Source organism: Streptopelia decaocto (assembly GCF_964273445.1).
Source record: "Streptopelia decaocto genome assembly, chromosome: 1".
NCBI lineage: Eukaryota > Metazoa > Chordata > Aves > Columbiformes > Columbidae > Streptopelia > Streptopelia decaocto.
The window spans coordinates 41,610,560-41,634,864 of record NC_138663.1 but is presented as its reverse complement, the minus strand read 5'-3'; the positions used below and the strand labels follow the sequence as shown (position 1 = coordinate 41,634,864).

The 24,305-nt window shown below is 49.6% G+C and overlaps 1 protein-coding gene across 1 annotated transcript; it reads left to right on the top strand.

Annotated features, from left to right (window-relative positions):
* Nucleotides 1–5,456: 5,456 nt before the first annotated feature.
* Nucleotides 5,457–22,648, top strand: NFAM1 (NFAT activating protein with ITAM motif 1). The gene is made up of 6 exons (XM_082057483.1): nt 5,457–5,673; nt 7,802–8,140; nt 9,184–9,293; nt 11,849–11,959; nt 16,476–16,562; nt 19,221–22,648. The coding sequence occupies exons 1-6, from the start codon at nt 5,619–5,621 to the stop codon at nt 19,278–19,280; spliced, it is 762 nt and encodes a 253-aa protein (XP_081913609.1). The 5' UTR covers nt 5,457–5,618; the 3' UTR covers nt 19,281–22,648.
* Nucleotides 22,649–24,305: the final 1,657 nt, after the last annotated feature.

Here is a 24,305-nt window from a genome sequence, read left to right as displayed (position 1 = left end):
GAGCACGGCTGGGAGCTGTCAGCAGCGTGCCCTGCTCCTGCCCAGCATTCCACCCCCAGCGTTTTTGGTGCTAATGTGAGAAAGCTCAGCCCAGCCCAGCCATGGCACTGGTGACACATCCTGTGGCCGTGGGAGGGCCATGTGTCTGTGACTCTTGCTCTTGTACTCCCACAGGGCTGGCGAGGCAGCGGCTGCTGCCAGGCTGCTCACAGCAGCTGCACACCCTTGGGGCACAGCAGCGACTCTGCCGCTGTTTGGGGAGGCTCTGATTTGAGCCTTCCCCAGTCGAGGCAACCGTGGCGAGCTAAACACCATTGCCAGAGCCTTGACTAGTGCAGCGTCACTGGTTAGCAGCATGAAATAGGCGCCTGGGCTTTGCTGGTCGTGGAAAACACCCACACGCAGTGTCAGGAGTCCTCTGCAAGCCGAGAAGTTATCATTCATAATAAAACTGCGCTCCTCAACAGCGCTGGCAGGAGTTTCCAGAGTGCCCCTGGCGTAGGAGGGACGGCTTGTGGGCGGCTGGGCAGACGGTGCCAGGCACTGGAGGCAGCGCTGCCCACAGCTCCCCATGCTCAACCCCCTCGTCTGGGGGCTGCTGCCTCCCAAAAGTCTCAGCACAAGGGACAGCTGCTGCCACTCAGTTGCTGTTGCTGCAGGGCTGCGAGAGGGGCTGCTGGGAAGAGGGGTGTGGGGGTGACAGGAGGGATGCTGTGGGGACAGTGACCTCTGGCAGTAGAGGGGTGTGAGGGTGGCAGCAGGGGTGGGTTAAACCCACTGCAGTGGGGCTGTGTGCCCAACAGAGCCTGCAGCAAAGGTTTATTTTCCTTTTCTACACCCCATTTTCTGCTTGCTCTCACCAAACAGGCAAACTGCTGCTACGGTGTCTGCAGCTTGCTGAGTAAATGTTGTTCTCCGAGTTGTTGATTACGGTTAATTAGCATTAATTTTGCCTTAAATGGATCCTAGTCGTGCTAGTTTTCTCCGAGGTCACGGCTGCGCTGCTGCTGAGCCGGGGAGACACCGGGCGGTCCCGGCTGCGAAACGCGGGGCTGTGGCGGCGGGTGGGTGCGGGGAGACACCGGGCCCGGCGCTACACGGGCCTTTCACACGCTTCATTTTCTGTGCGACCCGTACGAGCCCGGCCCCGTGTCTGCATTTCGCTGGAGCTGAAACGCAGGTGGCGCAGTCCCAGCTGCGCGGCTGAGCCGGACGGCGAGTGTTCACCTGCCCCGAAAGGAAAAACAATCAGTCCCCGCCGCTTACGGCCCCGCTGGCCGCCGGGCTCGGCCGTGCCGCGGCCGCTGGGGCGGGAGCGGGGCCGGGGGCGGCCGGGCCGACGGCGCCATCTTGTGGGCCCGGGCGGGGGTTGGCGGATCGGGACCGCCGCCCCTCAGCTCCCTCCCCGTCGTCCAGCCCCGCCGGGGCTCTGTGGTGGCCGGGCCCTCCGCCTTGGCCGAGGGGGCTCTGCTGGTCCGCCCGCTGCGAGTGAGCTGCTTGGGGGAAGCTTTTTCCCCCTTGCGCAAGTGGACGAAACATGGGCCGCTCTGCAGTCGGCAGGGCAGCTCCCGCCCCGCTGCTGCCCCCGGCTCTGCCAGGTCGGTGTCCTGCGGGAAGGTGTCGGCCTAAGAAGGCGAAGTCCTTCCAGGCAAAGTCCTTCCAGGCGCAGTCCCGCTGCCCCGGCTCGGCACACGGGCTGTGCCAGGGAGCCTGTGCCAGGGAGCCATAGGGAACACAGTGAGGTTGAGGCGCAGCGCGCAGCATCAGCCCCAAGAGCGCGTCAGGCGTGCGATGATAATTTAGTCCTCTGGAATCTTTCCAGTAGATGAACAGAAAAAGAGCAGAAGCGGGGTGATTTCTGAGGCAGACTCATTTCGCTGGTGAAAGGGAATTACAGGAGAGCCCCCTGCCTTCCCCACGGTGGTGTCAACACCTTTCTTTTTATGGTTTCCCCTCGAGTCGCTGATTGTTCTGTTCCCTAGAGCGGTTCAGCGAGTACGAATGCAGCACGGGCATTGGCAGCTTCTGCCTTGGCATCATCCAGCCCTGCTGAGAGGCACTCGGCGCACAACAGCGCTAAAAACGCTGGCAGAGGTTTGGCCGTGCTCGCTGGCTCTGCCGTAGCTCCCCTGGCCAGGCAGAGGGGAGCTGCACAGCGCGGCCCAGGTGAGGGGAGTCAAAGAGATTCCGAATCCTCAGGGGCGCGTGTGTTGCCTCTGGCTGGTTTGCCAGCATTGGGGATTGAGCCGGTTTCTGACAAGGCAGCAAATCCGGAGTGGCCATGCTGGGGAACGCTCTGAAGTGCTTGCTACAGTCAGGCTCATCGAGTTGCTGCAGCTCTTCTCTGCGCCAAGCAGTGTTTCTCTTTTGGATGGTTGTGGTGTTAAACGCTTCAGCAATAAAGAGGCTTTGTTGTGGTCTCTGCAGCATTGCTTTTGACTTGGCTAGCAGCAGCCTTTTTGTCTGAATAAATGCCTTCCCTGGAGTTGGCTGCGGGGGCATGCGTGGGCACGTGTGTGTGTGCACCTTCACTTGCGGGTGTACATTTGACACAGCTGTGAACAGGCAGTTCTGGTAGGTTCAGCACTTGCCCAAACTTGTTGGTTCCTGTGTGCCAGAACAATGTGCTTTTCCTCACGGCTGGGGATGCTGGCCACTGTCACCGGCTTTTAACAGCGCTTGAGTGAAATTAATGGCCACTTTCCAGCTCCAAGCAGAAACTGTTGGTACAGCCCAATCCTGTATTTAGTCTGAGGAAGCGATCAGCATTTGCTGCATCAGAGGAAGGACCAAGCCATATGGACTCTGGCCGGGCTGTGCTGCGCTGGGGCTGCAGCTGGGCAGGCAGGTCCCTCCTGGCCGTGCTGCAGGTCCCAGCTCACACACAGCAGTGTACTGTACAACGCGTGAGTGAAGGTCATACAATGACCTATTCCTTCAGAGCTTTGTAATTTATTTCCTTTGGCACAGGTATTCTGGCTAGTTCCACCTAAGGATTTTTGGGGGGATGGGGTGGAGATCAGTTCAGTCCCGCTACAGGCTGGTAATAGAAACACAGAACTCCCCAGCGTTTCCTCATCTTCCTCGCATTTATGTCTCCAGGGTTAAAATCCAGTCCAGAATCCCCAGACCAAATTGAATTAGAATTTAACATTCAAAGATTCAGGCTCCCTTTAGGCTCTAAGGAACAGAATGTCATCCTGTCTCGCAGTTAATAGCTGCTGGGTAGTCGTTTCAAAGCCATTTCTTTTCAGCGAGCTCTACCATAGCAAATTCCAGCAGTGAATGTATTTCTGGTCTGGCCGTGCCACTAATCCCACAGCTGAGTCTTACATGTGATCTCTTTTGAAATGCTAGATCTGTATATATATATATATATATATTTTTTTTTTTTTCGTTCCAGACAGCGATATTTCTCAGACTTGGCATTTAGAGTGGCAACAGGGTTGTTTATAGAAAGAGAAGGGAAAGGACGGAAGGAGGATGTTGACCTAGCAGCCCTACAAACCTACCGCACTTAATCCACTTATCGCTCTGAATTCCTGAAGCAGATAAATGCTGATAACAGTTAAAACACATCACTGACAGGAGCAGCATGTTCTGTCCTCTAGAAATACATCAATGCTGGAAACCGCAAAGCTGCGCTGCCATGGGGATGAGCGTGATATAAGAGCCGACGAAGCCCTCGCTGTTCCGCAGTGCTCTTCCACAGGAGGGTAGCAGCCCCTGCCCCTTCTGTCTCTCTGCCCCAACTACCTTGAGATGGTTCAGGTCTGACAAATGCTGCTGAGCGCTGTTGTAACCCCACAGCCCCCCAGAGCCACAGCTGCCTGATCTCTCCCTACACATCTGAAATACCAAGCGGGCCCCAAGTGTCTTGTTACCGCTCCTGATTGTCCTTGCTGCTTGGCGTTAAGACCTGTGAGGAGCGACTTCCAGCTGAGACCAGCCCCGTGCAGCTCACGTCAGCGTGTCTTGGGGAGAGGAGTTGGTTTTGGCTAATCTGAGCTAAACCTTCCCTGGAGGAGTGCAGCTGCTGCACCAGCCTTGCAGAGCCGCACAAAGCCTCCTCTCCCCATCTGTCAGGGCTCTCAGCGAGCTACCGGAGCCATCCCTGGGCTCAGGGGAATGCAGCGGCCGCAGCTGCCTGCCACCCCCTGTGCCAGCACCCCTTCCTCCTCAGGACCCGTCCCAGGCTGAACAGGAGGAAAAATGCTGTAAACCAAAGATTGCTCTGGAGCAAACCTCACGCCTACAAACTCTGGAGGGATAAAACAGCTGATCGAGAGTGACTTTGACAATGCACCATTTACGGGCTCATCTGTCTTCTTAGATCTATCCCCGTGTGAGCGGGCACCCTTGAAATGGCAGCAAAGTGCTTTCTTGTGGACAGTACGCATGTCTAACAAGAAGTGCGAAAGGAGGAAGCTGCCTAGAGAGAAGCGAGGACCTCAGACATTGGGGCTTTTTTCGAGGCAGACACTGCTCAGCTGTTGCATTGCAGGTGTTGTAGCTAAAAACAAGCTTTCATTGAAATCAAAGACTCTTCATGAGTACAGGCGGCAGGATTCTCCCACAAAAAGAGGTTTTTCTTCTTCAAAGGGCTCTTCTTAGATTTCCGTACAATAGATTTCTTCAGTCTTGCCTGCATTGTGAAGCTGATTCAGAGCCAGCATCATGTGGATCTGAAACATCCCAGCTGTTAGGGATGGACTCGCTGTCTGGTCGTTCTCACTTCTGGAATACGAGCGCCTTCCTCCAGAGCGACCTCATGGAGGAGGTGGCTGCTGAGGGGTGTTTTGTGTGCTCAGGAGCACAGTGGAGCCGTTCCTCTACTGACTGCTGATATGGGCACTTGTTTTCCATGTTGAAGGTAAAACAGGTGACCCCACACTTGAGTGGTCACATAAAGAAGGAGTTTGATGGTGCTGCTCTGCCCTGAGCCGAAACCCTGTGGCACTGCTCAGTAGCTTTCCTGTGTATACAAACCACTTGATTAAGATAATTTAAAGTAAGGTGCCCTTATTCCAAAAGCTGGATGGTCCGTGCAGTGGGATAATCATGAATACCTGTTCAAAAACAACTGTGTAAACAAATTATGGTGCAAGTCCCACTGTGCCGCTGTTAAGCTTGTCCATCACTCCAGAGCCCGTTGAATCCTTCCCTGAATTTGACCACATTCACCTCAAAACGCCTCAATCTTCATCAATCAAGGCACATTTTTTTTCTGTATTCCCAACATGTGGCTTTGGTTGTTTTGGAAGGGGGCAAAGTTTGCTTTAAATGCGCGTGATACTTCACAGTCATCAGCAGACAAAGCTCTATGCGTTATGGAGCTTATGGTCTGATCTTGGGTCACCGGCTGGTAGGTTTAACACCATCGCAATATCACAGAGAAATGACCCCAGTGCAGGGAGGAGCCTGACCGAAAAGCAGAAGAGCCCGCATTTGCCAGGAAGAGCTTGCCAAAAGCAGTGTGTGTCCATCCTGCCCGTCCCTTCACCCATGAGAGGGGATCAACCAGCTGCCTGGGTGTGGAAATACCTGACAAACCCCCATCTCTTCTGCCCTTTGGATCTTCGTGTCTACTTGCTTTCTTACAGCCTTTGGCCCCTGCCATGGCCTCTCATCTAAAAGCCATCTTCCTGTTTCTTTGGTTGCTTCAGTGTGGAGGTAAAAAAACCAATTTTTTTATTGCTTTTGTTTACTCTCACGTTTGTTCATAGTAGAGCATTTCCAGCTGCTATCTTTTGCTAATTTCCAGAGATCCCCTCTAGGAATTCGCACGCTGCTGCTATTTCTGTCTTTAAAGCATTTCAAAGCTGAGCGAGAGAATCCTCAAGAAAGGAGGAACATGGGAGAAGGGTTAGATAACCTAAATAAAATGGTTTGGCTTTTTCCCTGGCATGTTCTTCTCAAGCTAATGGCTCCTGGGATACTGTAAAAAGATGGATCTCTCCTCTGTTTTGTTACAGCAGTGCTCAGACACGTCTTGTATAGAAACTATATTCATGTGTGTTCTGCTGGGTAGAGAGAAGGATGATGAATGATTTTAGAAAATAAGGCCCAGCCGAGACTGCTCGGGTTATCACTCCTGCAGTGCCTGCAGGATTGTCTGTTACCTCCTTTCCATAATATTGTATCTGGTGTACACAGGGCTGCGCGCTCACAACAAATGAGCGTGTCCCTCAGGACTGCTGTATCTCCGTTGCTTTTACAGCTAAGAGCCTTTTTCTAGTGGTGTAACCTAAGCTCTTCCTTACTCTCAGGTTATTGTCCCTGCCTATGTTGTCTGTAGAGGATTTGCCCTAATGGATGTTACTCTCTGACAGTCCGTTCTGGACAGTGGCCGTGCTCTCCCTCCCTTGCTGCCCCCCACAACTCTCTGTGGCACTCGGCTTTCAGTAGCGCCGAGTCCGAGTTGCCTTTTCCGACGCCGAGTCCCGCTGTGCAGAGGTGAGGCTGCTGTTGCGATGCAGCGTTAGTGCACGGTGACGGGAAAGCAAGGCTGGCTGTGCTCTGTGACAGCTTTAATGCCTTGTTATGAGCCTGTTCATAGATGCAGAACCCCAGGGAATCCCATCAAAAGCATGAATGGAAAAGCCTGCCTGTCCCCTACTTTCTCTCTCTGCTGGTTTTTTCCCCTTATATTTCCATGTCTCTGAAAGGAGCCTTCATTTTGTAAGATGACTTCTGCATACATTTCCAGTTCCCCTTTTTAAAAGACAACGGTGGTTTGCACAAGCCTTCTCTTAGATTGCTTTGTATGTGGTGTTATGTCAGCTGCCAAACAAATAGATCCGGAGTGTTAAACCCAGATTTAGCTGTGAAGCCAAGGAGATCCTATACCCCAGAGCTCCTTACTAGCCCATGGCTCACTCTTAGCTTTTTTTATATTTTTATTAAACAAAACAGAGAGATGAACTATGGTGTGTTCCTCATCTGTGCTTATTCATCGTCTCTTGTAACTCCCCGACATCATTGTCTACTGAACTGCAGTGATGGATCACTTCCAGCAGCCCTGCCTGTGTGAGGAGGAAGCACATGAAGGGCACGATCTCCCATCTCTCTGCCTAAGATACTGTCACGTACAGATACTGAAGATCTGTGGTCTTCTGCAGATAGTTCCCATATCTAGCATCAAGTTCCCATATCTAGCACTAAGTCTCACACTTTGCTGCCCATTTACAGCAGCAGAAGTTTGGAATGATTAAGCTGTGTCTTATTTCTCGTGGCCCCAGTATGCGACCCCCATGCAGAATATGCAATTTCCTTCCTTGCTTGTGCTTCCGAAACACACAGTCCCACCAACAACACCTGTTTGTGTACAGCACCTTCGCTGCTGTGGAGTCATCATGTGGGAATATGTAGATGCCCAAGCAGAGGTTTGTAACTCAGGAGTTTCGGGAGATGTCCAGCCAGCATTTGTCTTGGAGAATTGCTTTCTATTCACCCGCTGTAAATACAGCCTCACAGCACTGCAAAAATCACTTCACCTCCCGCTTCATTTCCTGTCTCGCTGCGTGCTGGTGCTGTACGGAGGAGCTCACAAGGGAAAAGGGGAAGCCTGTGAATGCAACAGGCTATCGCAAATCACACAGCAATTACCTAAGAGATGTGGCAGATCACACAGGGCACGTGCTCTGAATCACTCAGTTTCTGACAAGGACCAACACTGCATGCTGTGGGCGCACTTCCTGACGTACAGTGATTTTCACTGTGCAATCTCGTCTTTGGGGTAGCAGTCCTCTCTTGACTTAAAGTGGTATTAGGTGGCTACTAACAATTATTACCCTTACAGGGGAAGATGTCGATGTACAGCAGAATCCTCCAATCCAGGTTGCACTGCTCAAGGAAGGGATATCCATCCCCTGTAAAGTCACCTTCCCTTACATACCGAAATACACCACATTTTCAATCACCTATTACTGGATAAATTCACTGGGCCAGAAAGCATCCATCTATAGTAGGTCAGAAAATGTAGCCATCCCTTCTGGAAAAGAGAATACGACTGCTACCGTATCTTACGACCACAGAATCATGCCACCCGGAAACACCTTTTCTACTGGTACATACTACTGCGAGGTCAAATGGAATCACATCCAGAAAATGGGAAAGGGAGTGTTTGTCCTTGCTAGAGGTAAGTGAACAACCAGAATGGAGGGACATGTAATTAAAAACCAGCTGGATCTGGCTATGAAAATATGATCTTTGCTCTTCTTCACCCAAATATACTATGAAGCCAGGTGGGAATAATATTTTATGCCCAATTCTTAATGCCATCAGAGTTGAAAGTGCTTTACACAGGTGACCTGTGCTGCTGTTTCTGATGCACAGATGAGGACATGAAGGTGCAGGAATTTTTATCTGCCCGGCTGCAGCTTCCTGGGAACAGCAGGATTAAAGTAGGGGTCTAACCAGGGACCCCAGGCACTGGCTCAGACAGTGCCTTTAGGTGTCAGTGTTCAGGGGGCAGTGTGGTTTGGCCTTCAGCAGTGTAACAGAGACAGCTGAACACAAGATCAGTGGTTAGGGTGCTCACTGTAGTCGGATGAACAGGTTAGGAGCTCACAAACAGGTTAGGGGCTCACTGGAATCTCCCCATTTTCCATATGGTATAAGGGATCGGTTGTGCATTAATGCACAGACTGGAAAGCGAGGGAGAGCTTAATGTCAAGGTAAGAGGAATGTTATAGAAAAGCGATAAGGACTTGCATTCTGGATTTGTATTACTGAATGCTGGGTGTGGAAAACTTCTTAGAAAGTGTAAATGCAAAGAGCTGTGGTGAAATAGCTTTGCTACACTGGTCAGAGGGTGCCCACAGCATCCACCTTGCTAGTTTGTGTAGCCTGCATGCTTTCCACCGTCTGCCTTTCTGCCCCTATCACTAAAGACCTTTGCCAGCCTTTACCTACCACCTTGCTTGGCTCTCATAGTCTTCTCACTTCTCTCTAATCTACACTAAGTGCAGCTGCTCATATCCTGCCTCTTTTGTGTGATTCTTTTGCTGCACCCTGCTTTCTGTTCAGTCAGACTAGCTTTTGAAGGGTGTGTGCCTCTGTGCCACCATATTCTGCACTGCTTCTGTGTTTTAGCCCTCTCAAGGCTCTTTCCAGGGTTAAAAATGCAGCAGGATTGTAACTTCCACTCACGCTGTGAATCTTTTGCATTCTTTCTTACAGATACAGGGTACGTAGAAACCTCTTATAGGTGGGAAATCCTTGTTACCGTTACCGTTCTTCTTGCTGCACTGAGCATCGCTGCAACAGCTCTGCTTCTGTGGAAAAGAAAGGCAAGTTATAACCAGATTCTAGGAATTTATTTCACTTGCTTCTAACTTGGCTGGATTGGAAGTCCCCATGCTGAAATTTTCCATGCTGAGTGTCTGCCTCAGGTTTATTAAGTTCAGTCTTTCTGAGAAAAAAGATTACAGGAAAGACAAAACGAGTTATTGATTTGTCCATTAAAGAAATTCTAGTAATCATTTTGACTCCAGCGTGCTCTCCTTTAGAGCAAGGATCTGACACAGGGCAAGAAGTCACACTAACAGTGTGCTGGCCCTGAGACTACTCAAGGAGATGTAGCCTTGTGATGAGTCTTTGGAAAATTGCAGCTTGTGCCTGCTCAGTCCTGGCTCTTGTCGATTTAGCCCCTCAGTTGTCTAAAGGAGCCCGTGTGAGGCTGCCTTTCCACGTGGTGCCGGGCAGACAAGTAACGTCCTGGGCACACAAGTGAGTCTGTTGCAGCCCTGATGGCAGGAGGAGGGCAAGACTTCCCCCATTTCTAATCCTCTTTCAAGATTGGTGCTGTGACCTCATTGCGGGGAGACTGTACAACTGCGTTCCTGAGCCATGTCTTGGCCACCATAGAAGAAGAACAATCTGCACTGTGGAGGGGATGGTGACCAGAGCCTTGGGCAGGTGTTTGGCAAAAAAAACATTGAAACAGAGTGAGAGGGGAAGGTCAGGACAAGGATCACAAGGAAGCCTCTATGGGAGTCCCAACTAACTGGAAAAAAAGAGAGAGACAAGGACCTGAGGAGCCACCTGCTTTAGTTGTTTCTGCTTTGAGCAGAAGGGGATTGGACTAGACAATCTCCAGAGGCAACTTCCAACAGCAGTGATTCTGTGAACCTGGAAGAATGAGCCTTGCAAGGGAAACTGGGACTGCAATCCAGAGTGAGGAAGCACTGGAGCTTGGAGGAGGGTGTTTAGACTGGACTGACGGGGCCCCTCAGGTGAGCAGACCAGGGGCACACGTTGGGACCAGATGGATGAGGAAGTAGAACCTGGGATGAGTAGCTGAGGACAGAAGGGAAACCAAGAGAGGGGAAGAAAGGACACAGCAGAAGAAAAGCCAAAAGTAGTGCTGAAAGATCTCGAGGTGACAGGCAGCCTGTGGAAAAAAGCTCTGGAGTCATGATACTGGAATCCCTGTTATTTGGGGAAAACCTACTGCTCCTAGTACTGCCACCCTCAAGCATTCAAATATCACCCTCTGCATTCTTCCAGAGATCTCAAGGCTGGCTTAAAAAAAAAAAAATTATGTCTTTTAGATCTGAATTTGGAGATTGTTGTCTTCTAGCTAGAGTATGCTCCATATTTACTCATTCAAGCTGCTCTCTGCCACCATGACAGCAGACTCTGTGCATGCATTTTTATGTGGAGTCCGTGCTGCTGGTACAGTGCTACGACTCCAAGGAGCATCAGGCTTCAGCACACCCTGTCAGAGATCGTCAGGTTGAAAACAGAATGGCGGAAGTTGGCAGACCTGCTAATCTCGTGAGATTTACCTTGCAGGCGGTCTGATGAGGGAGGAAGGAGTGTAACTAGCAGAGTGACCTGGCTGGAGACAGGCCCCCATGTCTGCTGGCCTAGACAGCATCTCCATAGGGATAAGGGGAGAGGCACTGTCATGACTTGCTGATGGGCATCTCTAGGTTTTGAGGTGGGCCAGCAAGTCTCAGACCCACGGCCTCTCCATGGGGCCCATGCAGTCATTACACGTGCCCTCCTGCAGAACACAGCCCGTATTTCTCACCACAGCTTGCTCAGACCTGCTGGTTTTAAAATGTTTATCTTTAAGAGAAGCTATTTAGCATCCTCCTTAGTTACTAATGGACTGGAAAGCAGTTCATCGTTTTCATGTGATGTGAATATAATCATCCCACTTCTTTCAGAATTAGAACAGAGATACTTAGCAAAACCTCCTGCCTTTTCTGCCTCCTCTCTTGCTTGCTGAGCAGGGCTAACCCTTATCTGTGCATGAATGGAATGTGTTCAAGGAGAAATCATCTGAAACAAGAAACATTTCAGAGGAAGAGACCTTCTTCCTTCAACTCCATGCCAGGCTTACACATTGGTGTGTGTCACTGACTATATGTTGTCATTAATGGTCACCTGGTGCTCTTCTCTAGACTCCACATATTAGCCAAAGCTTTCTGGCCAAATCCTGACAAAGGTCACTGTATTTTGCCGCTCTGAAATTTCACCACACACTTTGAACTGGGCCCTGCTTTACTCCCTGTCCTACAGCATTGTTGAGCATTGTTAGATATAATACTTACATCCTCTGTCCAGATAAGTTTCAGCAGTGGAAGTGATTTCTGTGTGCACACAGAGCCCAGTTCTTTTCACTGCTCCCGTGTTAAGTCAGCAGACTCCTCCATTTTACCCTGTGGTCAGGAAAGGGAGTAGCCCGTGTCATGCAGAGTGCCAGCAGTCTTTGCTGTGGAAGCACTCGGGGGATGTGCGAGCAGCTAGCTTTGACATGACATTGGTGCTCTCTTCATCTTTGGGGAGATGGTGTTTTCTCCAAATGTGCCATTGAGTGTCTTGTCCTGACCAGGTGTTGTGCCCCAGAAGGAACCAGCTGAACATCCTGAGACAGAAGGTGGAAACGCAGCCCCCTCCAGTCACCCCACCACCACCACCACCACCACCTTCTTCTGTCTATGACGTGAGTACCAGAATCACCCTCCATCCCATCTGCCCACATCACGGTGCAACCCTTCCTTTCCCTGCCCTGCCATGGTACAGACAGCACCAGCGTCATGATGTGAAACGTAAGCAATATGTGTGTACCAGTCTGGTACTGGTGACCTTGCTTCTGTGACTGTTGCGTGTATCCATCCTGGTCCCACTCGTGGCCTCCCCAGTGCGAAAGCCCTGCCAGGCAGCACCTTTGCCTCTGCCAGCACCATGGCAGCACAGAGCAGCACGTGTGGGGCCAGAGAGGGCTCCTGGTAGTAGAGGTAGATGGGTCTCCACAGGTTAGGAAGGAACGGGGGATCTCAGCCCCACTGTGTACTGTAGAGTGTCTCAAAGACATGCCCTTCCCAGCTGGAGAATGACGACTCAGTAAAGGGGCAGAGAGAAGTGGTCCTCCCAACAACCACAGCTGTTTAGAGCTCTTGCTGTGACACCTTCGCTGATGTCAGTGTCACAGTGGCACTGCAGTCCCGAGCAGGGTGACTAGCTCTTGAGGGGAAAAGGGAAGGAAGAAAGTGAAGGGAGTGTCTCTTTTGGACCATTTCCCCTTTCATTGCATAGGATCTCCATTTCCATTCCCCAAATGGGCAAACGCCGACTGCTCCCACTCTCTGAGCCCAGTAGCCACAGTGTCATAGGTAATAGGATTGGAGTGGCTCTTCTGAAGTATCAGGCCCAGACCTCAGCTACCTCAAGTAACCATGACCCCTAATCGCATTTACAACCCACCCAGCTCCATTTAAAATGGATTCCCTTTGCTCCTTTTATTCCCATGGGAGGGCTGCTCCTCTAAGGAGGGAAGGTTGGGTTTTTTACCCCATAATCTGTGGGACAAACAAGGAGGAATAAAATGAAAGTGAGTAGAGAAGGATGCTGCCTGGATATTAGGAAACCTTTCTGACTGTGAGGTCTATAAGAGCTGGAAAAGTCTCTCCGAGGAAAACCCGTAAGCACTGCTGCATTAATCATTTAAACTAAACAAAGCGAAGCTCTGGAGAATGTACTACAGAGAGGAGCAAAGCTCTGCCAAGGAGGCAGGAGACCTGATAGGGGGAAGATACAAACAAGAAGATGGGTCTGCCCCCTTCTCATTCTCACTTCACAGGGGAGGGCACCATTTTTTTGGCCCTTTAATTTTTGGAGTAGAGCTTTAAAATAAAGCTCTATGTATTGCATGTGATATGTTTATTCTGGGCAAAAAAAAGCAATGCTTTGGGTAAAGGAGGTTGCAGGTTATAAACCTTTTCATTTGTATCAAGTAATTTCTTTTTAATTCGGGCTTATAAAAATCCGAATGGGTAGTTTCCTGCTGAAGTGGATGATTTCTGCGAGGAGACAAAAAAAAAAGTCAAATCCATTTCTCGCTCAGTCGGCCTCGTCATGCATCCTTAGCTCCATCTTAATTACATGTTTCATCATGTTGCTCTGTTCAGGAGGCCCCGCTAAGGCTAATCTAGGAAGCCAGCAAAGCCAGCCTCAGGCACAGGCAGTCCTGGAGCAGGCTGGGCCCCTGTGCTTGCAGCCGCCCCATGGACTTGGCCCTGCCGGCCTTTCTCCAAACCCCCTGAATCACCCACCAGCTGTGTGGGGCTGGTGGCCAGCCCGGTGTGCAGGGCAGGTGGCTCCGCTCTCTTTGGCAGAGCCACAAGCAGCCTCAGACCATTTGCATGCTGGGGGATACCAGCCCACCCACCAGAGGGTGTTTCACGGTGGAGCAGCTGCTGTGGGTGGCTCGTTCAGGCACGAAGCAGCAGCTCCTGCTGCAGACATGGCACATGGGGAGAGAGCAGGGCAGCGAGCTGAGGAGGGGGCAGCGTGGGGTTCTGAGGTGTAGCAGGGAAGTTAATGGGGGAGACAGGGCAAGAGCTCTGGGATAGAAACCCTGCGTTGGATGGGCCCTCAGGACAAGTGAGGGGAGTGGTCAACAAACCTTATTTCCTTTGAAAGATGAATCTGGTATCCCACTGCTAAATTCTGTTGGGACTTTGCATGGTGTAAGCCCAGCCCTGCAAACCGCGTTTGAAACAAGGTATGTTGTGAAAACCTGTTAGTATTAAATTAAGTGTTGAACACTTAGTGCTTAATTCATGGAGAGGACAGAAATTGGGATAAGCTAAGGCAAGGAAAAGGAAAGGACAAGTGTGAAGTAATTCTAAGTGATGAGATAAAGAAGGTCAGAGATTAGGTGATGGGACGGGAGAGCAGCATGTGCCAGATGTGCTATTTGTGGGGGAAAGCAAGAGGACAGGGAACCACAGTGTCTTTGCAGGCTGGGAGCAGGAGCAACAGGAGGCAGCACTGGACATCGAATTAAGGGCTTGGGACTGCCTGGGGCAGCTCATTAAACACTCTGTGTCACCCTACACAGCAGCAAGGCTCACCCTGTCATGGGAAGAGTCCCAGAACACCTTCTGCAAAGCCATGCTGCTGAACATCCCTCAGAGCAGATGCCTTCCCCATCAGCTCTTCCAGGTGCCAGTTTACCTGCTGGTACCTGGGAGTGGATGTATGCAGTGAAAAGCAGCAGGCAGCAAAAAGCCCTGGGCACCCACTTTGTTCCTGCTGCGTTGCAAAGTGTTCCTAGACCTCTTTGTCCTCCTGCAGCCCCGGAGCTGCTCTACCCCATTGCATTGCCTGGACCCAAACCTGTATTTTACTCCATCTTCCAGCTTAGCTGCCTGGTTAATGAGCAGCTTGGAAACAACAATCTGAGGGACTCGCTTCATCCGCTTTACACTTCAAACAAGCTTTTTTGAGCAGCAAACAGAACTCCTGCGGTGCAGGCGGGTTCCAGAGCACAGGAGCTTTTCCCAATGCGAGAAAGACGAGGCTGCTCAGGAACGGGAAGGCATCTGCCAGCAGGGAGGAGAGAGGCCTGTGTGCCTCTGCTATGACAGTAGCAGGTGGTCAGTCACCAAATAAAAGTAATTAATTTGCAAATGGCGGTTGGAGACACCGGCTTTCCAGCTGGCTAGCAGAGGACCAGCATTGTCAACAGCCTCCACGGGAAGAGGGCTCGTGAAGGGAGGGAATTTTTTTTTTGGAGGTTAAATGCCAAAAGTATCCTTCTTTAGACTAGAGCAGTGGAGGAGGCTGCTGCCTGTCCTGTCAAGGCGACGCAGAGCCAGGCGGCTGGGAGTGCAGCACATGGGACGAGGTCCTCGCTGCGAGCATCACAAAGAGAACTGAAAATGAGGATCGGGAAATGGGATTTTTTGTGTGTGCACATGTGCACATATGAATAGTTGGGAACGGCTGCTGTAGGAAAGCAGGTTGTTGGGAGTGGGAAGCAGGCAGGTGAAATAATTCGACTGTTCCTGGAGGAAGCTTGGGAATGGGAGAGCTGTCTGGTGCACCGTTCAGCACAGGCCCCTCCTGTCTGAGTGCCTGTTTGTTCCAAGCCCTGATCCCAAATGCTGCTCCTCTGTCATCCTCTTCAAACCACCATCCTGCTGGCCACAATCCTGAAAGATGCTGCAACTCCCAGCAAAATGATGGGGGGGTCAGGCAATTGGCTGCCCCAGAATCAAGCCCCCATGTTTTGCTCATCCTCTTCAGTGTGTTGCAGAGCATCTCGATCCTTCGCAATCTCTCCACTAATACCATCTGCCCCTCTTGCGGATGAAGCTCCTCCCATCTTCCTGTTGCCAGAGAAACAGCCACCTTGGCAACCTGCTGTCATCCTTGAAACACACATGGAAAAGTCCTCCGGATTGTTATGTTTGATCCTCCAGGCAGATCTGGAGCATCACTCAAACTGACACACATCTCCTCTGACACAATTACCTGGGGGACCAGCGGGTGTATGTGTGTTTCTCTGTGTAGCTGTGTGGGACCACAGGTGTCTTTGAGGGCCTGGGAGTGTATTGATTTTTTTTTCTATTATTCTTTGCTCACTCTAAGAAGAAAGGGTAGTTCTGGTTTGGAAAAAGAAAAAAACCAAAACAAACATAGAAAATAAATAGAAATCATGCCCAATTTAGAGTTTCCCATTTTCAACACCCCCAGTGCTTCAGGACTTCAGCCTCACTTCTCTTCTCACCCTTGTGTGCCCAGAATAACCATGAGCAAGAGCTCAGGCACCTAGAGAGTCTTGGGCAATGCAGAACACTGTTGGTTACCTGTGGTCCCCATGGTGCACGATATCCTGTGGCAGAAGAGTCTTTATTCTGCATTCTGGGACAATTTGGAGCAAAGGCAGGGGCATTGGCATTGTTCTCCACTGCCTTACACAGGGTAGGTAACATCAAAGCCCACCTCTGTGAGCCTGAAAAAGGAAGATGATGCAGTTGCACTGTAAAGATTTCAGGGGAGAAGGATTTTCTTTTTGCCCAAGTTCAGGTCAGGAACTTAAACATTTTGGAAATGGCAGGGGTTCCTAAAAAATGTCAGGCACGAGATGTGGAACAAGCCAGTGGAAAATAAGTTGTCTTAAACCTAAGTAATTTGTTTGACCCCTGCTCTCTTCTCTCTTCCCTGTGCAGAGCCTGGATTTGCAGCACGTTGATGTCTATTCTGTCCTTGAGAACGACACAAACAACCTGTCACCCAGAAAGAGTCCTCCAGGGAAGGTAAGGGCTGGGGCCCTGTTTTTGGAGAGTTCTCTTCTGCACTGGGCACATGGGGAAAGAAAACCCACAGAGTCGCCATGGCCCTAGCAGGCAGTGTGTGTGTCTCCAGTCCCACCGAAGGGGGAAAACGGGACGTGGCCTCCACTCACCAGCTGGGCTGCACATGTGGCCTGTCATCCCTGTTGCGGCAGAACCCTTGCTCCTGCAGCCCTGTGTTCATGCAGATACTTTGCTGTGTGGCATACGCTGAAAGGCATTGAGGGGTTTGGTGTCGCTGCTCCCCCTGAATGAGATAGACATTCGTGGAGAGTTGGGCAGATGCTGGTCGCCACTGTTGCCCTTTCCAGATTATTTAGACAGCTGGGAAGTCCTCTGGGGTAGAGGAGTCTGTGCACCCAGGGCAGACCCTGGACACAGTTTGCTTTCACCAGCAGTAGCCACCTGAGAGTCCTTTCACGGTAGCAGACGGTAAGGTGGTCTGAATAGAGGTTGGGCTGAGACAGTCTCTGTCAGCTCTGGAGCTCAGGAAAAGGTGGTGTGGGTACGTTCTGGGCTTGGATCTTCTTGCTGGGCTGGGACTTATGAGCTTGAGATAAGGAACTAAATCCACTCAGTGAAAGTAGCTGCAACTTGGAACATGCAGATCAGTTGTGGGGGCCACATGAATCAGTCCAGAGGCCCATGCAGCCCTCTGCCCTGCCAGGCATCAGCTGATTCCTAGGGACAGAACTTGCATCAGGCAACCCAGGGAACATTTCCTTCCTGTCCTCAGAACTTTGTTGTTCTTTTTCCCATCCAGACCTCTTATCTGCTTAAAACTTATATTTACCCTTCTAATGTTGGAAAATGTTCCTGAAAAATGCCTCCTGCTTCCTGCCACTGGTGTCCTGTTGGGGAGAGCTCCCCATGTTTCCCATGCAGTGTGGACCATGGTGCGAGCTTCAGTTGGCACCATCCCTCTGTTTCAGGAAGGACAGTATTTTAGTGTCTCAGGCATTTTCACAGCTTCCACCTTTTAGGAAAAGGTGATCTAAAATCAAGCAGCCACCTCTGTGTAAGAGCTACTTGCCATGTGGTCTGGTCCCAAAGCCACTGGCCTCCTGCAGTGACTGCTGTGGCCCACAGTGGTTGGTGGTAGTAAAGGCAGCGGTAGGTATGAGGTTATTGATGGGAAGGGTGGGTTGTTTTATATAGGCTGTCTTATACTCCAGTGCATCATATGCTATGGAAAAGATAGCGTCCCCGGTTTTGTGTTCTTGCTGCAATTTGAATTAGTTGGTTAGGGAGAACAGTAGGTCCTGATCCCTTTTCCCTGTCTGATTTATTCTTCTGTATACCTTTATCAGCTGCCCCATTCACAATGATTCAGTCTGGATGATGAGATGCAGTAGGTGTGGGGTTTTTTTCCCTACTGTGGGACTGCCTGGACTGTGCTGAATTGCTTGTGTGTGGCCCACACCACTCAACTGCTGCTTCAGGAGGCAGCAGGTCTGTAAAACAGAGCAGGATCAAAGCAAGAGCAAAGGAGGATCTGTGTGTGAGTGGGTCTGGCGCTGGCAGTCTCAGCCAGGGCTGGGTAAGGGTCAAAGCAGAGATGGGAGAAACAAAGGAGAAGAAAGCAAAGAGAGAAGCTGGGATGAGCTCTCACACCAAGAGCGAACACCAACAAGTGTCCTCAGTTCTTGTGCTGGTCAGAAGGAAGCGTGAGTGGCAGGGCTGCGTTATTTCTGCACAGGAGAATTTGACTGCACTTTCCACTCCTGTTGCAAGCACCTTAATCAGCTTCCCTCTCAATCATCCTGGGCTGTGACTGTGTGGGACACTTGTCTTCCAGCTGGCTGTGCCAGAATATAACAGTGAGTTTTCTCTAAAAGTGAGACTTCTGGGCCAGTGGGTTTGGCCTGCGAGTGGGAGCTGGGATTGCTGAATGGTGGCTGATTCTGCTGCTGGTGTCCAGGCCAGCCCTGGCTTTGGGGAGCAGCGCATAGAGCGGGAGCCCTAGAAGGGAGCGGGACAGAGAGCCCCTGAAACGAGAGTATTTGCGCGCTGTCTCACCGGGCCGTCAGCCAGCCCGGGTGGCAAAGGGTTAATCCTGCATGTTTTGGAGGTGCCTGCACTCAGCACATTCGTAAAAAGTTTCCCTTTGGTGGTGGGACAGAGAAAATGCCAGTGTAGGTAGGGCTTCCTTCACCCGGTGGCATTTCAGCTGCTTGCTGTGTAACCTTGCTTACAGCAGGTCTGTGCCATGCAGCGCTTAAAATATCAGTCTGTCAGCGCCTTGTCTACACAAGGAACGGTTGTGAGGAATAGACTCAACTGTTGAAGAAACAGGATTGAGGAGGTCAGGGAATTCCTCCTTCACAGAATCCAAAGTGATTTATTTTTTTACCAAGTCCAATTTTCCCTCCCCTCCTTGTCTGACAGCTTTTTTTGGGGTAGAGTGACAAGTAGAGGAGGCATCTTTATCCCTTGGGCTGTATTAGTCACGTTCGTCTCTGGCGGAGCAACATTTCTCACTGTAGTGGCTTCCGTTTCCGTGGATCACTTATAGCCATCTCTAACAGAACAAATGTCAGTGTCTGCTTATTAAGAATCAATTCATCTTCTTTTGAATAATTTTCCTCCATTTCTTTTTTTCTCCTTTTCGTCATTCTGCAGACACCTAAGAAGCAAGCAACTCTAGATGAATCCTGTGATACATTGTATGAGAATATCTAGCAGGGAAAATCTGACCCTGTGAGGACCAGACATCTTTCTGTTCAGCAGAACTACTCACCTCCCCAGAGATCTACAGCGACTTCAGGGCACAACCACGAGGGACTTGTGAAACCCTGGCTCCTTCTAAACTGCCCTTCATTAACAACAGAATGTGTCTGTTTGACTCCTGCTGGGGCTCAGTCTGCACTGATGCTGTAAAGCTATTTTGCAGATGCAAAAGAGAAGCTGCTTTTGCCAAGCACTCACAAGTACCTTAGAAAAGGTGCAGATGGGATCTGTGGAGGCTTCTCTCACCTGGTTTGGCTGAAATACTTAAATCTCGATCTTCTGTAAATGAGAGGACAATCCAGAGACCTCCCTGCTTGCTGGATTGATCTTCCAATCCTGACCTGCAGCAGTTCGTCTGATCCCATGCCTACGGCTTTCCTGACATGGCCATCAGGCCTTCATGCATAGTTTAACTGAGATCCCAGCATCCACCTGCCCATTTTTCCCCTCTCAGGAACCCCACAGTGAAACATGCTTTCTCATAATCTGCTAATCCCATCAAGTAGTCACAGATGCCTGCTGTGACCATACTCAGCCGACTCAAATCAGTGCCTCCGAGTAAATGCTTTCCCTTCAGCGCTATCAGCAGTATACGGTGAGGAGTGGATGCATGGACAGAAATAAAGATGGAGGAAAGGAAAACAGAAAATATCCCTGCCCAGCACCATGTCTCAGTGGCAGTGCCCTCTCCAGAACAGGGAAGAAGAACCAGGAGGTGGGAACCTGAAGAAACTCATTTCCCGGGGCTGCATACGCCAAGCGGGTCTGGGGCCAGGTTCCTGTCCGGAGAAGTTCAAGCAGAACCCTCCAGTTTCCTGTTCTTCTTGGCAATGAGCATTAGTACCGCTTGGAATTTTGAGCCCCTGTGGGAGCAGGCACGGTACCTCTGCCCCACCAAAACCAGTAGGTTTGCCTTTGTTTCAGCTGGCCAGTATTTCCCACCCAGGGTATAAGGCTTCCTTCCCCCAACCCCATATGTTATTCGGCCAGGTAGGCCAGTTCTGAAACTCAGAACAACTGGAGGGAGGAAGGAAGGAGGCCCTAGAGGTGAAATTTTTATTCAAGCTCTTCTCTCTCCTGTCAGCTGGAACTTGCCTGCCATTTGTGCTGATGCATATTCTAGTTCTGGTAGGCAAGAGGTTACGTTAAATATCCATATAACACGATCAAACTAGTGGATCAAAAAGCTGAAGCTGTTTTATCTCAGATTAAAAAACAACAACAAAATAGCAACCAAACAAAACCAACCCAAAATAAGAATATGCAGCACAACTTGAGAGGAATCATAGAAACCTCTTTAAAGAAGAAGATCAAATTAAAATTGAGCTCCAGGGTCATAGGACCCTCTCTACTTGAAGATAATGTTGCTATGCATCAGAGATAGAGGCTATGGAAAATGTCTCCGGGGCCTCCAGCCTTCCTATACTATGTTTAAAGAGATAATCCGCTTATTGCTTTGCTCTTTTTATTAGAAGAGATTTCAAACATGCAATTTGGACTTTATTTAACCACAGGAAAATGCTTTTTCTCTTCCCAGTGTTGAGGAATTCATTTCAGAAAGAGCAACGAATAGACAGCATGGCTTATTAGACCTGTTTCCCATTTGTTAAATGATTGCAACAATTATAAATAAATATTTTTGAAGTCAACAATTTTAGTGTTCACCAGAAACCAATTGTTTTCATAGAAGAATTTACAGAGGATTGTACAGGTATGAAAATGCCTTTCCTTAGCAAATCTGAAGAAATTATGAGATGAATTATAAATATGTTGCAGTATGGCAATAAAATATTCAACAGAAGCTGGTGGATTAGATGAAAAGTGAAAACTTTCAAAATATTGCTTAGTTTTTGTGGTTTGCTCTTTAAATTTTATGAATGCTAAAAATACTGGGTGCTACTGGAAATTTCCTGGCAAGAATCTCACTTTGCAGTGAATTGATTTGTCTTGTCTTTCTGTTAACTCTTTAAATAGCGTGTTACTCACATTCATGCCTGAACAATTCTATATATTATATTAAGTAGCTGAAGCTGTTTAAAATGCAACATGAGAGGAAGAAAGGTATTTGGAATAGAAAAGGCTATTCCAGAACAGTCAGTGCTAAAGCATGGGAAGAATCGCACCAGGTTCTGATCAATTCAGTGAAAAAGTAAAAATGTCCAAGAAACAGCAGCAAGTCTGGGGATTTGGGCTGTGCGCCAAAGCTCCCGCAAGTCAGGGGGAGTCATCGTGTTAATTTCAATGGGTTTTGGATTGGCCCTGGAAGGGTAAAAGGCTGCTGCCCGAGATAAAGGAAGTTTTGAAGCCACGTAGCCACAAGCTAATATCGCTTCTTTGGCACCGTGCACCACAGGCAGCCACAGTAGCATCGGAGTGCGTGAGAGAGAGAAGTATAAAGCAGAAGACTATGAGAGCAGGGATGTTTGCAAATGATACGGAGTTGTCCAAGGAGGTATGAGGAAAGGCCTCCAGGCACAGGTAGGATTGACTAGGAAATATGATTTATATAATATGGGCATAGCTACTCTGTAGCAGAGATCCGTTCAGGAGAAAGGCAGTCATTTGGTCTTTTTGTCCTACCTGGCTGAATGGCCTGTAAGAACAGATGCAGAAAATGAGTATTCCTAGCAAAAGGAAAGGAGTTCATTTTTAAGTGTTGAAAAATAAAAAAACCCAAAACACAAAAAAACCCCACCCAAAAGATAAATTAAAGATCAGCTCCACAAAGCTGAGAAGGGATGACTGGCTTGTGTTTTCTCTGCACGTTTTGCTTTAAAAGGAATGTTGAGAACGGATTCCTCTTTAAAACTGTGCTCCTAAGGGCCTCAGCTCCACTTGCGTCCCCCAGCACGGTGCTCTTACGCACAGAGTATGCTCCCAGGTTATGGTGGTATAATCTTTGATTCCCAGGTGTTGAATTATCCCTTCGCACTGACAGGATTTCAGGGAAGTGGAGACCTGGTATCAAAGTAAGCTGTGGTCTAGGTGGAAGTACAGTGCCTGCCTTCTAAAGGAGGTGCCATGTTAGCACCAGGACCCTTTGCCCTCTCCACCAGGCATGAACCTTTGGTCCTGAGAGATGCAATCTCTCACCGTGATCATCTTGCCAAGTTGTCTGAGCTGGTATTGCTGCAGAAGGTGTTGGTGACACTGAGGTCATCTAGTCCCTTTAAAACAACCTCTTTGCAATGCTCTACGGCAAATCCTAGTTTGGGAAGGCAAGAAAATGGGTGCACTTGGTTGGTTTGTTGCTTTCCTCCTTTTCTGCAGAAATCTCTTGCGTGGGTACTGTTCTGTTGTATGAAACACGGCAACTATATTTTGCCTTTATCTATAGACAAGAAAGACCTTGTTGTGGTGGATAATGACAATGAAATGTATGTCCAAGGTGTAGTCCAATGTGTTCTTCTTCATCGCTTCTGTCTTCTTGTTCCTTCTCAGAGGTGACGCTACCATTCATCATCTGTATAGCAATAGTGTCTGAAGACCCAGCTGGGGCTGGTTCTTTATCAAGGGAGGTGCTTGGCTGAACAGCACCCAAATGAAATGGTTCTTACTGTTCTAGCTTGGACTCCTGTCCCATGCAGCAGTACCCTGAGGGTGTGCGAGTCTGGGCCAAGGGCAGAGGTCTCTTCTTCCTGCTGGGCTGTCTCTTGGGAAGACCTGATGTTTCTTCAGCCCTTGGCCATGCAAAACTCTGACCCTGTGAGAAGGGATTTAGGGAAGGCAGTGAGTGAAGCCACCAGATGGTGCCCTAGGTCCTCTCTGCTCCCTTTCCTGTGCCCTGCCTGCCCACATCCCCCTGGTAGTCCCTAGACCACAGACTACAAGAGGTGGGCACCTACAGCCATGTAGAACGTCACCAGCCATGACTGTCTTCTACCCCTGCAGCTGGCACCCCTCACAACTCTGTGCCATAGCCCAGGTGCCACCAGCACCTGTGAAGACTTGAGGACAGGACAGGTCCCCTTCCTGTGCATCCATGAAGTCTGGAGAAATAGCTTCATCAGATACCAGCATCTTGGCACAGGGCTGCCCATGTGAGGGACAGGAGGGTGGCTGCTGACACCATCATGGGGTCAGACTGGCATCTGAAATGCAAAATTGGCCAGATGTTGAGGGCTGCTTGGAGCTGCCACCACTTTCTTTCACTGTTAGAAAACTGCATCTTATCTTGAGTTTGGGAAAATTTACTGTGTATCAGTGGTGATAAAATCCTCTGCAGGATATGCTGCTCCTCTTCTTCGCTGTATCAGAAAGCTGATGAAGGCTCAGATACTGCCCTTTCTGTGTTTTGGGATTCTGTGGTGGTCAAGATTTGCTGTCCACAGTGAACGATCATTAAGAGCTAATAAATAAAAAAGGAAGAAGTCAGAGAGCACCAGTATCTACCTGATCTCCAATGGAAGAGGAGAATGTGAACCATTAATGTCTTCTCTTTCTTGATTCTAGGGCAAGCCAGCCTCCACTTACTGTCAGAGATAACATGTTTTTCTTAGTTAACAATAAAATAGAAATGCAGGTTACTATTAGTAACTAGTATGTTACTAGGTACTTTACTATTAATAACCAGGCCTTTAGCTGCCACCCTGCACTACCAGTTGTGGATACACAAGGTTCACAGCACCAACGCTGTGACGACACAGCCACCTGGGGACAAAGCGCCACGGCGCTTCAACAATGCCGGGCAAGTCCCATGAGAAGTGACACAGGAGGGCAAGTCCTCAGCTCCTGAGGTGAGGGACATTTAGGCAGGAGGGGGCTGCCACAGCCTGCACACCAGCACTGCCCCATTCTGGAGGAAGCCCATTAATGTCTCTTAGAGCTCCTCTCTTCCGTCAGCTCTTTGAAATCTGTGGGTCGTGTTGCATTGCTCTGGGCCACGTGAAGATTTGGATACACAGCTGGTAGGGCCAGGCAGGTCAGCCACCCTGCTTTAAGGAGTCAGAATGTAATTAACCAAATTGGAACAGGGTG